This window comes from Centruroides vittatus, unplaced genomic scaffold (assembly GCF_030686945.1).
Source record: "Centruroides vittatus isolate TY-2023 unplaced genomic scaffold, ASM3068694v2 contig_1276, whole genome shotgun sequence".
NCBI lineage: Eukaryota > Metazoa > Arthropoda > Arachnida > Scorpiones > Buthidae > Centruroides > Centruroides vittatus.
The window spans coordinates 22,862-41,234 of record NW_027120815.1 but is presented as its reverse complement, the minus strand read 5'-3'; the positions used below and the strand labels follow the sequence as shown (position 1 = coordinate 41,234).

The following is an 18,373-nucleotide window of genomic DNA, read 5'->3' as shown; positions in this document are numbered from 1 at the left end:
TATTGGTTGAAGTTGAGTACAGGAAATTATTGACAAACTACTTTTGTTATCGTATGTCAAAAACGTTTTATTTATACCTATTACTAATTTTACTAACAACATAATGTACAGTACCTCCATCAAACCTATTATAAAGGTTCTTACGCAGTAAACAATATAACAATATCTCAAAACCTGTCTATTTTTTCTCGCTCCGTGAGATTCGAGATATAAATTCAACTGTAGTTATTAGTTTTAAAAATCACCAATCCTAAAATTTTGAAATATTTTTGGAGTTTACTTGTATCTTAAAAATATTGGCAACTTTGAAAAAATAACACAAGTTCTTCTAGTTTTATAATATGAACAAGCGTGTTTGTTTGCAGCTTGAGCTGCATTTAATACTGTAAACATGTAGTTAATCTTCATCAAGTTTAATGCATCACAAGTTGCAAACAATATATTAAATAATTACTGTGGTGGTGATATGTTCCTATTTTATAATAAGCTGAAAACAATGGAGACAATATTATTGGGCTTTCAAAAGTCAACATATCTTTGATTGGAACTTCAGACCCCAACATGCCTATCTCCAATTTTTTTGAATTCACCAGTCTGTCTGCGTATGATTAGAACACCATACCCAAACATACTAATAAAAACAGAAACCAGAATTTTATCTCGGTTCAGAAACTTTGTACAGATTTTTCCTGTTTCTCTTGAAATCATTTCCCTTTCAGATGTAGGTTTCTGAAATTTAACATCTGATTGTAATTATTTACAATTACCGTATTTTACGGACTATAAGACGCACCTTAATTTTTAAGCAATTTAAAAAAAAAAAATATTTATAAAACGCTACGGACTATAAGACGCACCTGAATTTTGGAGGCAATTTTTCGAAGAAAAAAGTGCGTCTTATAGTCCGTAAAATACGGTATTATTGTTGAACTTTCTTTATAAACAATAAAATTGATTACATGAAATGATAAATAAATGCTGGAGGTTGCAAAAAAATACAATTAAAAATAAAATAGAATAATAATGACCAAATTATATTACTTACCTTATGGTAAAATTGGTTTCATTATACTTTGTTTTGTTAACATTGGATTTTCCAAGAACCTCTTGATGACATTAAGTGAAAACTTACTGTACTGTCAGTATTCTCACTGAAAATAATGTAAATAAATGGTTTCATGTTTGTATGTTTTCAATAGCAAACTGTATTTTTGATGATATTGTATTTGTTTTTTTTTATGTAAAGGCAGTTTATTACAAAATGAATACAAGAAGTTAATTTTATTTTCAAAATAATTCAAATTTATATACATTAATGTCACACAATTTTTGAGTATCAAAATAATTTACAATGGTGTAGGTTCATGTAGTCCAGATAGTTCTGAGTTAATTCTTGGATTGTGCTTGATTCCTGGTGGTAAAATTTTCTGTACAACTTTGTTACCAAATAAATAATGAGTCAGTCTGTGAATTATGGTATAGTTTTCTCCAGCTCGAACTTGTGTTAACAGCATAACAACTTGTCTATAAATATAAAAAGGCAAAAATTATTAATCAATTATTTACAGTTATCTGTTATAGTAAAAACCGCTGTATTGCTCATGCCGTTACAATTTATTGTAATTTGAGAGTAAACAATTCATTATGAACCAAGTTAGAAGGACTGCAATTCAAATTACATGCACACATACACACACACACATCAGTTGTCCTAATCTAATTGTTTGTCAATTTTTAATGGACTGTAAAAATATGAAAGTAAACACTTGCGGTTCGCAAAAAGTTTAATGCGGATTGCGGACAGTTACACAAGAACAAGAAGAAAACAAAATGGCCGTTACAAAAAACTCTCGTCTCCAAAAACATTTTTAAATTATTACATATTTTTTTCTCACAAAAAATACGGTGGCGCTCGAGGCGGCAACACTAATCTTATAATATAATCGAGATGGGTTGATAATAATAATAATAATAAGCCCAGAGCCCAAACGGTTAGGAATTAAAAGTTGAAATTTGGTACACAGGGTACATCACGAGAATATACAGTACCCTAAGAAGGGACTTTTCGAAATTCATCCCCGCGGGGGAGAGGGGGAGGATTAAGGCTTATCCTAAGAAACAGCTTCTAGCGTACTATTATAGATGCGATTTTTTATTTTTAACTGCGCTATAGTAGGGTACGCCATGAGATGCACCTTAATAAAAATTTTTATAAATCTTCCGCGGGAAAGAGGTAGAGGGTTAAGGATTACCTTGAAGAACTCGGCTTATATTGTGCTATTTTAGATGCGGTTTTCTGCGTTTTTCACCCCGTTTTAGTACGATATGCCGTGAAATATATATTAAGGAATTTTTGGAAATTCAACTCTTCCAGGAAAGAGGAGAGAGTTAGTATTAGTCAGTATAAAGTGTAAATAATAGAGAAGGAAAGTAAATAGTAAATAGTAATATAGTATACATTTTATAAATTAATAAATATTTTAACTATTTTCACTGTCGGGTAACCCACAAACAATAAATCCAAAATAAACAAATTTGAACGAAGATTTGAATTCGTTCCAAAATCGAAATATAATGTTTCAAACAAGTTTTCTTATATTTTAGAATTTAAAATTAATCATTTTATTCAAGTAAAGTTATCCTAGTTCTTGCACTCGGTGAAAACAGATTAGATCGGCTATAATCTAATAATCTCAACCTTCGCTACCGTTACTTTCTGCCCGAGCAACGCCGGGTTCATCTGCTAGTCTAAGAATAATGTTTCTACAGAGACTCGTCTTTACCTTTTACAAGTTTTAGTAAAAAATTTTCTTATTAAAGTTCTTAAAACAAATGATAAAATATTACTATTAGTCCTTTTTAACTACATATAGCAGAATATTTAAAATATTAAAATAATTAAATAAAAAGAACAATGTAATTATAAATTAAGTACTTTTCCTCTTTGAAAAATTGACTATATAAATTTTAATTTCTATTCTACCTGAGTTATATTAGAATTGTGTTTTTTTTGCAAACTTTTCATTTATTTATTTAAATATACTGAAAACAATTTAAGTATTTGAAATATAATGTTAAATTTTTTATCATTCATTTTAAATATGTATATCAAATAATAATTTAATTAAAATGTAATTGACAAGACTATGTCTTGTCTGTAAAATCGCACTGCTATCAACGCTGCACATCTTAGAGGTATGAAGGAGTACATGCCAGGAGTTGCAATTTAGCACAGAGTATTTGGTGCCCAAATCATGCGCACATAAAATAAACCAGACTTGTAGGTAGTCAGGAACCAAGAACCGGGTCAAAATAAAATACGAATTACTGAGACTGTTTCTACGCAGGCGCGAGTGCGAGATTTGCGCATGCGAGATTTAGGCTGCGCAAAAGACATAGGCTGCGTTCAACAGATTCAACAGTTCCGGAGCTGTTGAGTATTTTTCTGCCGAACGCCCTTTGCAGTAGCGCTCTTTCGGAACATGTTTGGTGTTTTAACGTCACATTTGATAGCGTCTTTCATTTACGCTACCTATCGCTAGCTGAAACTGACCAATGAGGCTTTTTGTTCCAACGCAACGCCACTCATCGTTCGGCAGATCCATGTTTCGACGTAACAGCTACTGATTTGCTCGGTTACAACTGTTGAGTCTGTTGAACGCAGTGCAGCCATAGTCTTGTCCCAAGAATGGCTTTGCCGTTTTACTTCTTTCCAACTATTTTTTTTTTAAACAAAGCTCAGTCAATATATTTGTATTTTTGATATAAATAACAATAGATATATTGAAACTGGAACATACACTGATTACAAACATTTTGTGTTCAACCAATAAAATTTAATTAGTATTCTTTTGAAATATCCATAAATTGTATTTTTTATGTAAATACATACCTATGAAGAGGTGGAACCCTGTCAGCTGAAAACAAAGTCTTCCTGGTTGATACAACATTTGTACTTTCAGAGCAATCACAGATAACTTGAATTGCAAGATTTGGTAGTCTATTTTCTATAACAACCACTAATCCTGCCCAGTGTTTTGTTAAATAATATGCTGTCATTCCTTCTCTTCCCTGAAATAAAGAAAATTACAATAATGCATATTAATTTGACTATAATAATAATTTTGACCATTAAAAATATATATATAACTTCAAGATATATATATATATATCTTGAAGTTTACACATATCTAGTTTTTTCTGCACATGTGCATGCAGATTTCTATTGCACATGAGTTGCTTATTTGATTTTAAATATTCTTTGAAATGAAAGACTTGAATGAAGACTTGATATTGAATGAAGTAAACTTTCATTTGGAACATTTTGATTGTAAGGGCATTCTAATAAGTATAAACAGAGTAAAAGAAGAAAATCTTCCACTTTCTTCAGCTCTAGATAGCTGAAGAAAGTGGAAAATTTGCTTCAGAAAAACATTAAAATGACTGATTAGCTGTTTATGCTTTGCTTCAGTGATGCCGTTGATAATATGGAACCAGTCTCTATATGCTGGATTAAAAGTTTAAAATATCCTACCCACACATGCATGAGATATTAAAGGTAGGAATATTATTGTTATGAAAAGGATTTCTGCATCCAAATACATCGTAAAGCAGTTTTGAGAGATCTGTAACCCAAAAAAACAATCTGGACATTGTTATGGATAAGAAATCTTATTTTATGCTGGATGGCTCTAAATGTGCAGGAAATAAAAAGACTTATTGCCAGTATTGAAGTTCAAACGTCACGTTAAGTTCCTAACAAAAATTTTGGTTTGGGTTAGCCCTCACAGGCACTCTTCATTGCATTGTCTGTACAGATTTTGTAATACATACACTGTGTACAAAATGTTGACCAGAGTGATGAGAAAATGAGGATAGAATCAGGCACACAGTCGATTTAATGCATTCTTTTTTAACTACACTTAATTAATACTCATACCTCGACACGAAATCCTTTAAAATGCAGCCATTTTATTCAATTTTCTAACGTTTTCGGCAGCTTAAATGGCCTTCGTCAGGAACGGAAAAATCGAATCAACTGGCCGAAAACGTTAGAAAATTGAATAAAAAGGCTGCATTTTAAAGGTTTTTGTGTCGAGGTTCGATTTAATGTAATGCACACATAAATTTTCTCCCTGCTTGCTTTTGTAAGCAGGGATAAAACAGACGCACATTAGAATTAAGCAAACACAGTATATTATAGTAAATCTAGAAACATTTTTCACAATGACTTCAAAAGATAAAAGCAATTACAATTATAATAAGTTTTACTTTTTAGAATTTATGTAACAAATTATTTGAAAGTAATTTATATTGAATTTTTTTGATATTTTCTGTATATGAAATAGATATATTTCTGTGATATGCATAAACTTTGATGATAAAACTTTTAAATATTAATTATAAACACATCTTTCAAAGAGAATTGAATTCCAGCAAGATTTAATTTGAAATAAAACTTTTGGACTAACATATCTACAAATGGAGATCTATATATTTGATAATGGAATGCTGGAATAGAACAATGAGGTTTTGTTTGAAAAATTAAATAGAATAATTCTCAAATATATGAAAGTAAATAGAGCAAGGTACCAAAACTAAAAAGTAAACACTCAAAAATTATTCAATATGGTAAATTATGGTAATAAGACTATTAGAAAAAGCAATTTTACCAAATTTCCTATCAGAAATACCTCATGTCTTGCTCCTTTTGCTATGGCTAAATTAATGATGGAATCAGCAAATATACGTTTATGTGATAATGCTTTTTTCATTTTAAGACGTTTTGAACTTTGTATGACTAGAAGACTTTTAGGATAGTCTTTAGATTTTAAATCTAGAAATAAAAATTTAATAATGAAATTTTTGCCATTTATTATTATTTACTAGTTAATGTATCCAGCAATGACTGGACACATTAGCTCTCTTTTACAAAAACATTAAACAGTTTGAAAAACCACATAGGTACCAACTAAGAAAAGCGTATACATGTACTGTACTTTTTGATTATACCCCAAATTTTGCATTGTGTGTTGTATTTGTATTGTTCCAATTATGTATATTGGAATACATTCCAATATTGCACCATTTCACACCAGTCAAGAAAGCATGTTATTCAAAAGTTTTAAATTAAATTTTATTTGAAAACGAGCGAGACTGCAATTTCAAAATAATAGTGTCTTGCTTCTGTACATCATCCTTCTCCTGTTATCGATAGAGTCGTGTTGGTGATCTATCTAACTCCTTTCAGGTGAAAATTTTGAATTGAAATAATATGAGTTCTGGTGCAAACCATAAATTTATTTTTAGTTAATAAGGGCCTCCTATCCCTAACCTAACCATGCCTGGTCATGATTTTTATCTATCTAACAAGATCGAGGAACGGCAAACAAGTTCTAAAGATTAAGGAAGGACAAACAGACAAACAACAGTGAAAATTTAATTTATAGATTGACAATTTTTTCAAATTTCAGCCTAGTAGCTATTTTAGAAAATTTGTTTTGGTTAAGCACTTTTCGTTAATTTTGTTACATTAAAACATATACTTATTCTACTTGAATGACAATTTAAAGGATTGCTACTTCACTTAGAAAAACAATTCCTATTTAAAAATTGCAGGCAAAACTTAAATGACAACAGTTCCTCAAGCATATAAAACTAATCTTTGATTTGTGCAAATATGCAGATAAAAGTTAATTAATTTCTCACAATTCAACTTACTTTTTAGCACACTTAACATAACTACATTTTATAACTTCAAAATATATATATATATATTGGGAATGTAATAAGCCATGTTCCTGCAGAATATAAACAAAATCTTCTTCATCCTTATACAAATTAAAAATAGCGAACAAATACATCATCGTCCTCATTTCTACATCAGCATGTCTAACAGAAAATGCTGAACTGATAGCCCGCTGTTGCCTGCTGGTATGCAAATTAGTCTATTTGCAAAAATATACCTTTTGTTAAAAAATCCAGCAATGAGTTACTTAACTTTCCTGGCAACATTTGGTGGTGCCATCTGTTATGATATTTTATAAAAATGACTTCTTTTTATACTTTTATTTACGAAATGGCAAAAGACTTAATTTTGAGAGTAAGGACGGGTTTTATAAATATATATATATATATATAAATGCTAATAACAAGGAAAATTGTCATTAAATTCAACCCTACTCGAGATATGATATGATCCCCTTTATTTCCCCATCTCCTAAACCTTTAACCACCAAAATTTACTAGCATCAATCCCTCTAATACAAATCTCCCTGCAAAATTTCAGAAATTTTTGCCAAAAATACAGGAGTTAAGCTTCAAAGTGGGTGAATAAAATCGTGTCACACACCACTCGCTCTAACATTCATACATACAGAAAAAACTTGAGTTTTTTTTGCATTTCTCAACATTTCAAGGTCCCGAGTCCAAAAATAAAAACCTCGGGAATCATTTTTTCTACCAATTGCCACACTTTACCTGTATTATATATAACAGAACCGGGAAAGAGAGAATATCAATGTCAAATGATATGTAATAGTGCCATTTGATCAACAATCTGACTTTGGATGTTATAGAAATATTGCTATTGTTATTAATTTTTGTTCAATTAATTGAATAAAACTACAGAATTAATAAAATCTTTTAACCTAACAAGATTTTTCAATTAATGAATGGCTATTTATAAAGTTAAATAAATAAATAATTTATTTATAAAAATTAAATTTTATGTAGAAAATTTAAAATGTACACTTACATGTATTCCAATGATTGAAAGCAAAGCAAATGACAACGTATTCTCCCATTTCTAACACGGTATTATAACCGACGAAACATCTGATTTGACGGCTGCTGCATTCTTTGAATAATCCAACATGTCCTGATGCTGCATGAAACACGGTGATACAAAGATCTAGATAAGATCTCTCTGAATTTTCTACATTCCTATGGAATAATAATTAATTTATTATTTATATACCTGAGATTTTATTAAAATATTATTATATACATGAAATATATTGTGCAGTTCTAAAGTCAGAAATATACAATTCAATATTGCATCAATGTAGTTGATGCAATTCAATATAGAGGACTATCCAATAATAATTAATAATCTTTTAACTATACTAAGTTTACCACCAATTCCGGAGAAGATTTACCATAATAGTTAAAAAGAACCTTTCTAAATATGCTAATTAAAGCAATTGATTCGTAATTAGTTGACGTCTGCCTACTTCCCCCTCTTATAAATCATCCTTAAAGTAATTTGTTTCCAAAATAAAGAAAAAAAAGCGAATAGTCCAAAAGGAATTAAACATATCCAATATATTTAATAATATTTCTGTAGAAAGGTATTTTATCATTTCGTTCCTTATGTTATTGAGACCAGGGGCCTTAGAAACTGTAATCAGAAAATTAAAATAATCTAATTCACTCAAAGTGATTGGTAATAATATTCCTCTTTTGGATATCCTGAGCTTAAATCAATGTAAATTACTGTATTTGGTCCTGCAAAATACTCTCTCAAATAGTTCAACCAATCCGAGGAAGATATAGCATTTTCACATGGATTCATCTTCTATTACAATAACACTATGCTTTAGGCATCTTTTAGGACATAGGCGAAATTGAGTGAATTGCAATGGAAAGTACTATGCCATTTACCATATTCTTCTGACGTAGAACCGAACTATTATTATCTGATCAAAAGTTTCTTAATGGCAAAACATGAAGGTATCAGAGGCATTAGAGTGTTTCTCCTCAAAGATTGAGAACTTTTTTCAAGAAGTAGCCAGATGAAAGACAGTAATAGAAAACCAAGACAATATACAGGAGATTAAGTTTTAATAAAAAGTCAATTTGTTGTTATTACAAAATCTGACATTACTTTCCAATCAACATAATAATATCAATACTATGAACATTACCAAAGTTTATAATATTATCTGTTAATTCTAGAACTGTTTTATTTAATTTTAGTTAATCAACAGTACAATATTTTGGTTTAAAATTCTTGTTAGCTAAATAAATTATTTAATTTATCCTGATTTTAAGACAACATATAATAAAAGATTAACCTTTGATCATTTTGAAAAAGCATAAATTCCAATTCTGTAAATTCTGAGATATATATTTTAACTGCTGTGAGATTTCTGTGATCAGCAAAACATGGATAAGTGCCTTCAAACCGAGCTTCATGCCAATTTGATCTTACTTTGCATACATCTATAGAATCAAAATACCTAAAACATATTTTTCAATTATTTAGAATTGAAATATCTAATATTTATACACACACACACACACACACACACACACACACACACATATATATATATATATATATATATGAAAAAGCTAATTATTGTAATTCCATGTGGATATCCCGTGGTAGTATATAATCTACACCAGTGTATACCTCACATAAAATGGAAATAAAGCTTTGTATAACCCACCACACCATAAACACCCAACTGATCTTCCACACATGTTGTTAAGGCAATATGAAACCACTGACTGAGAGAGTATGGTTAATCTTCAATGCATTCTCTGCGTTCCTTGAACATCTTGTACCACTCAAAAATTTGCTTTTGCTAGATAATCGTAACCAAAGGCTTTTTGCAACATTTCCAACATTTTTGTAGTAGTAATTCCATTGAGAAACCAAAATTGAATGCATGTTCTTTGTTCAATTACACTCGACATTTTGAAAAATCGCCAGCGCAAAAATTCTTTACATGCAAAACAAGCGTTTATTCACAAACCAAGACGATAACATACGAATTGCTGCTAGATGTCAGTGAAAATTGCACCAAATTACAAAAAAAAAAAAAAAAATGATAGCACTTCTTGTACATGTGCAATTTAAATGAACCCATTCCCGATACTTTTTGAACATTGTACTAAAAAATAATCCATTAAGAAGAATGTATTAAGAAAAATTTACTTCTCTATATATTGAAAATTAAAAAGGATAAATAAAGCAAAACTCTATAATTCTTCTTGAGAATAATGTAAGAAATCAGATGATGTCATATTTATTCATTTAAGCATTGCTTGGTGTTGATGGCAAAATCTGATTTTCTGATTAGAGTTTGACTCAATTCTTCAACAATCCAAACCAAAACTCTATCCTCAATTTTTTTTTTTTTTGGAAAACTTTACATTGTGCAGATGTAGAGAAGATATAACTGCTATAAAATCTACTATTACTATTGATTTTCAAGCGAGAGAGAGTGAAGAAAGATTTATTATCCAAAATCAAAAACTCTTTGCCAATAATCTCTCCATGACTGGAATTACCTGTTTTATTCAATATTTAATGTGTTTTTGTTTTCAAACCTTGTAGAGCTATTTAAATTTTTTAGTTTCAGGAATATACATCGTATTGAGACAATGTCACTGTCTATCTTCATAGGTCCTCTTCAATCCTTCCAACTTGGGTTTTGTTAGAATTTTTCCTTTTCTACCAGACACGTTTTTCTCAATGATGATAATAATCCAATCTCAAAACATTGGAGATTGCAATCAGTGAATAGGAAAAAAATTGCAGAAAAATTTTAAAACGTTTTCATTATACAGTAGAGCATCGATTATCCGACTCAATTGGGGACTGGGGTTGGTCGGATAACTGAAAAGTCGGATAACCGAAAAGTATGAAAAAATACATTATTAGTATAGTGTATTAAGCCTGGTTTAAATACTAGCTTCTCTTTCATGGTCGAGCCAGTGCTGCCAGCTAAAACATGCAAAAATTTAACAAAAATAATATTAAAGTAGCCAAAACATAACTAAATATTGTAGCGCCACATCACTAGCGGACATTTGAATTTGCCGACTAGAACGCGGTCGGTTAACCGATAAGTCGGTTAATCGGGGGTCGGATAATCGATGCTCTACTGTATTATTTTATACGTTTCTGTCATTTACATAACAATTTACTAGTCAGATTAATTTTGTATATGTTTGCATCAAAATGCAATAATTCTGTTATTAGAATCTAGCATTAAAAATAGAAGTAAATCTACAAATTTTAAAATTTCTACTTATTTATCAAACCAGTAAATTTTACTGCACATTTTTTAAATCATATACTAATATTATTGAGTTATAAACAAACGAATAAAAAATTTATAGAAACTTCAATACAAAAATTATTCTTGCTTACACAGCCTTACATACAAACAAGAGATTATATTTTGTAAAATAGCTTCTTTCACACTTTAATATAAGCAATTGTATAATAGATAAAAATAACTGTAAAAATCCTAAATTACTAAGATATATATATTAGAAATTTTAAATAAAGTATATATATTTCAAAAACTAATAATAAATGAAGTAATAATAAAATGGATTGAAATAAACCAAAAGGTGGAAAATAATTTTGTAAATCCTTGTAAATTAGGGAACGTTTGGAAAGAGGGAGAAGGGGAGAAGAATAAACTGATTAAGAAATGAATAAAAGGAAATTCAGTTTATCCAATGAACAGAAAATAATAACTCTTAGCTATATACTGGATAATTATCATCTCACTTACACAACCAAAATCCAATTCGTGAAACACAAACTGATGGAGGAAAATGAACGTTTTGAATTGCTTTAGGCAATTATCTTCAAGTTAAAAAGTATATTCAAATATATATTTTGGTTGCAGTGTCGTGCCGTCATTGGAAGCGGTGGAAGCGCCGCTTTCACCTTCCAATGACCTTCCCTTGTAGTTTCTAAAATATAAATTTTCATATTTTAACGTACTTTGAATTAATTAAAATTAATATTTTATTATAACTGCATTATGTATCTTATTACAAGTTTCTATACTACATGTGAAAAAAACGATAAGATTGCTATTGTATATTCGAATATCAGTGGTGGAATGGAAGAGCTTACGAGACAGCTTCCACGGCGAGAATAACTGAATGGGTTAAAGCAGCCGGAGGGCATTGGCGCATGCGCTTTACAGTGCACCAACCTCAGCCGGTTTAGTTGGTGGAAGCTACACACGTGTAACGCATCCAACGATTCTATCCCTTAGCCACTGGGCAGGGAGCTATCTGAATAAGTGCATTGTTTAAGATTTAAAAAGTAAAGAGTATTCAATGTTATTTTTATGTACAGTACGTTTCTTTGCAAAGTTATATTTGATTATAATTTTCTTTTAATTATACTGTAATTAAATTGACAGATTTTCAGACATAAAATCTTTAGAATTTTTATCACTTTTAGATGTTAATAATTTTAATATTATGAAAAACAATTTTTCCAAGCGTGTTTTAATTCTATAAATTAAGTAAATTTTATGAAAAATTTTTTGATTTATCTAAATTACGTAGTGAATCGGAATATTTATATTCGTGTCCGGACTATATTGACAAGTAACTCTTAAACATAAAACATATTATAATTAATGTCGATCCGAACAAAGACGTACTAAAAGAATTATATGATTTAATATCATTAATTTTTATGGTACCATCTACCAGTGCGTCTGTTGAGCGCAGTTTTTCAACCACGAAACAAATTCATACATTGGCCAGGAACACGCGGTCAAAGGAAAAATTGTCGTCGCTACCGTTGCTTTCGATAGAAAAAGAGCTTTTAAACACGTCGATGGAGTCAACGACCAGCGACTTTTATGATAAAGTAATTAACGATTTTGCGGAAAAAATCGCCGAATAAAGTTAGTTTATAAAAAATTTAAAAAACAAGTTTTTCTATTATTGTTTGTATCGTATCAATTTGTATTATGTATGTATTATTTGTATTTTAGAACTAAAATACATAAATTGTTTATTTTTGTCATTTCCAGTATTTGTTTAAAACTTTTATGGAAATGTCATGTACCAGACAGGTCTGACCCGTCACGAAAGACGCGAAAAAAACGGTTAATTTAGAGAAAAATTTATTAGTTTGAAAAAAACATAGGTAAAAGTCGTTTGTAGTCGGACACCCATTGTTTATATCAAACTGCCAGGCAGAAACCATAAATCGCGGAAGGAAGCCGTCCTATGATCGGTGGAAGATCGAATTCGTCTTCGATTTTGACTTTTCTCGCGCTCCAGGTAAGAGTCTCGTTACGCTTAGTAACGAGGGACCAACCACTTGGGAAGCGTGATTGAGGGAGAACGACTAATCAAAATGGACAAAAGAAAGAACGGAGATTGATATAATCTCCGACCAATCGAGGCCACCTCGCACTCGGTTAACGTTCCGAATAACCAAAACGCCGTGTGTCAACGCGCAAAAAAAAAAGAAAGAATACAATTTCTCTTTTATTGTGCCAACCTGTAACCCGTGCCACTTCGGACTTAGACCGTGTCCCCGACGCCAACAGAGGAAGTCTCCCTGTGCCCTACAGACTTGTCAATGCCACTGTCCCGGGGCCACCTTCGATCGACCATCGAAGAACCACGTGGACGCCCAGGATGTCCGAACGGCTGATTGTCCTATAGCAAACTATTTTGTACAGTACATAGTATATGCTTAGTTTATGTTTCTTTTTGTCGGTTTTTGTCAGGTACGTCTCTTCCGCTACACGCACGTACGAATGGACTCTAACCTCATAAAGCAAACTCTTGCCCTGCCCCGCCTATTGGCACCACAGGGTTAGAAGAGACTATGCCTTAATCATAGGCTTTGGTCTCGTACCATAAGGTAGACTTGGACTCTTTTAGTTGGGCCACCGGGTACTTCTTTCGGGCTCCCATCCGTTCCCTTAGGCCCAACGCTCTAACTTTGGCATAACTTTTGTATGTATATATGCAGCCTGTACTGCATTTTAGCTTTGCTCTGTCAAGTATTAGCTCACTTATATAGATTATCATCGTTCAAACAATTACATTCAGACACTCAAACATCGGACAGCGGGGTACCCTCCCTACAAGAAGGAGCACCCTGCCCAGTGGGGCACCCTGCTTAGTGCGTCCACTGGGCTCTAAAGGTCAAGTAGTTCTATGACCTTTACCATCAATTCCTTCAGTTTCTTTAGGTTTCCTTTACTAGCTGCTAGCGTTCTAAGTACTTGTTCAGGGGGCATGCTCCAGTTGACCTGGTCGGCCCCTAGGCGGAAGTCCTCAGCTAGAGGACAGTCAAGCACATAGCGTCTCGCGTCTCCGTGAGGACACCCACAGGAGCAGCTACCATCTCCTTGTCCAAATTTGGACTTGAAGTGGGGAAACCCCCCGTGTCCGGTCAGTATTTGCGTTCTGTACCAACACAAACTCACTGGAGTAAGGCCAACATCAGGCATGAAGGCATAGGTTGACCTACCTACTGCACTCTGAGTCCAGCTCTCTTGCCAGCATGTCATCGATCGTCGCAGCAAAGTACCTTTTATGTATGTTGTCGAGGGTTCTACCGTCCTCGTTACAAATGGGCCTCTGGCCCCCGCCTTAGCCAGATGATCGGCACGTTCGTTACCCAGGATCCCGATGTGGCCTCGGACCCACCTCAAAGCAACGTGTCGCTCGTGCCTCGCCCTCAGTACCTTGCCTCTGATCTTCGAATGGACCCTAGGCCATCACTGACGCGCAATTAACTGATTGCCCCTGGAATTCGGCTTCTTACAGAAACACAGCTTCCCTATCATCAAATGTCACGGCACGCCACTGTTTGGTTGTGTAAGTGACATTCAAAATAACCCTAAAGTATGTAATGTCTATATTCTAACAAATTGGGAAGCAGAATTGATAAAGAAATTTTAATGTTTTTAACAAGTTTACTATAGTTTTTTTTTTAAAAAAAATAACATTTATTAGAAAAATATTTGAAATTCAAATGGGTAAAAATAACAAAACTTAGATTTTATTTTTTCATTATTAAAGTGAGTATTTGTTTTAATTAAACATTATACAAATGAGAAGAATTTTAATATGGTTGAGGAAACCTTAGGAAATTTTATCATTTGCTGAAAGTGTAGAAAAGGTGGCCAAAACATTAAAAGAACTTAATACAGGATGTCTCATTTAAAAAAATGGTTAATGTTACCTTAGGTGCCAAGATGGCAGCTCGTTTCTGATTGCAGCAAGGAAACAGTGGGACGCACGTTCTAACCTAACCTAACCTATTTTAATAATTATTATCAACAGTAGAATAGGTTAGGTTAGAACGTGCGTCCCACTGTTTCCTTGCTGGAATCAGAGAAGAGCCGCCATCTTGGCACCTAAGGTAACATTAACCATAAAAATTTAAGTAAATAATTGATGTTTTTTACTTCATGTAAAAATATCTTGATAAATAACACAATAATATTCCGTAAATATCACACTAAAGAAAGGAAAAAATTCCCAAAACACACGGAATTCGATAAAATGATGATAAACAATAAAAAAGGCAAATGTTGGGGTGAGTTGATCTACCTCCTTAATCAATAAGTAAAATAACTTATATTTAAAAAAATTGTCATTTCTATAAGTACTAACTTCAATACATCCTCAAATGATATCCAAAAACTGCTTTCTTCAATATCAGGAGGCATTAATTTTTTCCTTAACCTCGTAGTCCACATTCTTGAATGAGTTGACCAGTTTCCTTTCCAAACATAATTAGCCCAAGGATTTCTTAAACATAACAATCTATAAAATTCATAAAGTGATAAATAATTAATAAAAGATACAAGATTTAAACTGAAAAAAAAATTTCTGTAGCATTTGAGCTAATTTTACTAAAGAAAATTATAGCAAAATTTTAGAAACCGTAGCTAACATTTCTCATCCGTGAGGCTACCCAGAACAGTACACAATATATTATTGTTTAAACATTTGTTTACTCTCACAGATACTGTACATTATTACATTGTATTACACTACCAATTTAACCATAAAGCTAATGTTACAACGTACAAGTATCATACATTATTGTACAATTTTGCTTGGTTTTGATTCACACCAGGCAATGAATGCTGAATGAAAATCAAATTCCCTCATTGAAGGTCCATTTATGACGATGTTTAACAAGTTGCTGACATTTTTTACATCAAGGCAGTTTTCAATTGGAGTTTTTGTTAATGTCATCTCACCGAAACCTTTCACACTCAACAGTGTTCACTGGGTATGAAAAAACAAATTTAATAACTGTTGATATATGAGGGTAATCTGAGAGAAGGTCATTTACAACTATCATTTTATAAACTTTAGCCGATGTCGTATCCTTACATCTAGCAGAAACAAAACTTTTAAACAAATCCCACTCCATCAGAATTTATTTAAAACTAGTTAAGTAACGCTACATCAGCGTGTAGTCGGAACGAAGCTGCTCGCACCTTTATTTTCTAGATTATGAGGAAAAAAGAAACAAAGAATCATTCGTTTCTATTGGATCATTTAAAGGTACAAATATAAGGTCAGAATAAGCCATTAATTAATTGCTATGCCAATGTCTCATGAAATTCTGTTTATCACTATAGGCCTTGGACTTACAAATTGACTCGTTGCGATCTTTATTGTAACTCTTTAAAAATACTATGTCAGTTATTTTTTCACTGTACTCAATGTAACATAGATAAGACCGATAGCTGTTTCTTTTTTCCCTATATCTATTTTGATTTTTGAAAGAGTTAATCCCTGTGATTTATGTATAGTCATCGAGTATGCTAAGGTATCGGGAAACTGTCTACGAGATCGCAATATACTGCCATCGTTCGAAGTGCGTGTTATGGGGATTATTGGAAACAGATTATCATAGATGAAAGGTCCCTGATAGCTATCGAATTCCACTAAAATAAACAGAGGAAGAGCTGGAGGGCGAGCATTACAAACATATATCATGTAGCGTACAGTTCCTAATGAACCATTGACGAGACCTCCTTGCACCCATAAGTTGACTCTCAGAATGATTCTGGCATTAACTGAGAGATTCAAAAACTTGGAGGGACCGAGAGACCAAGAGCTTGAGTCATCTTTGGACGAAGGCAGGGCAATATCTGGAGTGTTTTCAGATGATATATAACAGGCATGGGCAAGTGCGGCTCTTTTTGAGTTACATGCGGCTCTTGCTGAAAGTGCTATCCTTTCCGGCCTTACCATACTATCCACCACGATAGTACAGAACTGCGGCTCCCATGCATTTTGCAAAACCTACATTTCGGCTCCCACTGAACTCTTGCTTGCCCACCCCTGCTACATATGCAAAAGGGCATCCAGTTGACTGCAAGTAGTCTTCATTGCTTCGTTTAACTTGCTCGTTTGTTGGATATAGCTCTACTGCCGTTTGGAACTGATCAAGTTCATCTCTGGATAAATAGGCTCGATTTCTTGTCGTCAGAATGTTCAGATCTGTATCAGAGAAATCACCCGAAGCTAGATGTTGTAAGACATCCGTGAAGGAACTATCTGCGCTATTTTGTCTATGAGAATTACTAAGTTCAATGAACTTCTCAAAAGAATCAAATGCGAATCTACCTTGCTGGGACATTACATCGTAAAAAACACTCGAGTAGAGAGGAGTATCTTTAACAGGAGGAAGCTGACGAAAATCACCAAACAAATAGATAAAGAATCCACCAAAAGGCTCATCTTTCTCGGGGTTTATCTCTCTCAATCTTCTCTCGATCATGTAAAGCATTCTTGCACCAATCATTGACATTTCATCGATGATGATGAATTTGAGCGACTTTGTCTCAATCTGGAATCTCTGTGCAGCTTCTCCATTTAGAGATCGAAACTTCGTACTAACGATAGGAAGACGAAGGAGAGAATGGATCGTAAAGCCATCAATATTGATCGCTGCTGCTCCATGTTTTAAAAAGAAGACTTGTTTAAACTTATTATTCTATAAAGATTCTTTATATTTGTTGTGTGTCCAGTTAGCGACAACATTTACCTTTCAAAATTACCGTTTTAATGCTTGTCATATTTTCCGACCACTAGATGACGCTTCTACACGTGCGTGCAGGAAGCGACTAACACTTGACTTCATGCATTCCTTGTCAACAAAATAACTCTAGAATGAGTTGTCCGATCTTGATGAAATTTTACACGACGACTCATCATCACTCAAGGCTGAACTGGTTAAAATTTTAACTCTCAAAAATGATCCATACTGAAGAAAAACACCTATATCCAGTTCTACAAAAACGGATCATTTTTGAAAGTTGAAATTTTAATCATTTCATCCTTGAGTGATGATGAGTCGTCGTAGAAAATTTCATCAAGATCGGACAACTCATTCCAGAGTTATTCTGCGGACAAGGAATGCACGAAGTCAAGTATTAGTCGTCACTACGTTCCGACAATTACAATATTAACAATTTAGTATTCGTTTATTGGAAACTTTTATGTATACAAAGCAGAGAATACATAACAACGCCCCATATATGAGGTGACGTCAGTCAAGGTGGGCTTTTTTTACTTGTGGTCGGAACGACGAGAGATTGCA

At 32.7% G+C, this 18,373-nt stretch overlaps 1 protein-coding gene across 2 annotated transcripts in view; it reads right to left on the bottom strand.

Annotated features, from left to right (window-relative positions):
- Window positions 1-1,280: 1,280 nt before the first annotated feature.
- Window positions 1,281-18,373, bottom strand: part of LOC136988787 (calpain-D-like) — a 31,605-nt gene continuing 14,512 nt past the window's right edge. Inside the window, exons 6-11 of one of the 2 annotated variants that reach the window (XM_067286751.1) lie at window positions 15,421-15,573; window positions 9,078-9,242; window positions 7,757-7,944; window positions 5,694-5,836; window positions 3,893-4,071; window positions 1,281-1,524 (exon numbers count right to left, since the gene is read on the bottom strand). In XM_067286751.1, the coding sequence (XP_067142852.1) occupies window positions 1,347-1,524; window positions 3,893-4,071; window positions 5,694-5,836; window positions 7,757-7,944; window positions 9,078-9,242; window positions 15,421-15,573 (1,006 nt within the window). In that variant the 3' untranslated portion in view covers window positions 1,281-1,346. The remainder of the gene's footprint in view (window positions 1,525-3,892; window positions 4,072-5,693; window positions 5,837-7,756; window positions 7,945-9,077; window positions 9,243-15,420; window positions 15,574-18,373) is intronic. The other variant, XM_067286756.1, reaches the window with a different exon arrangement.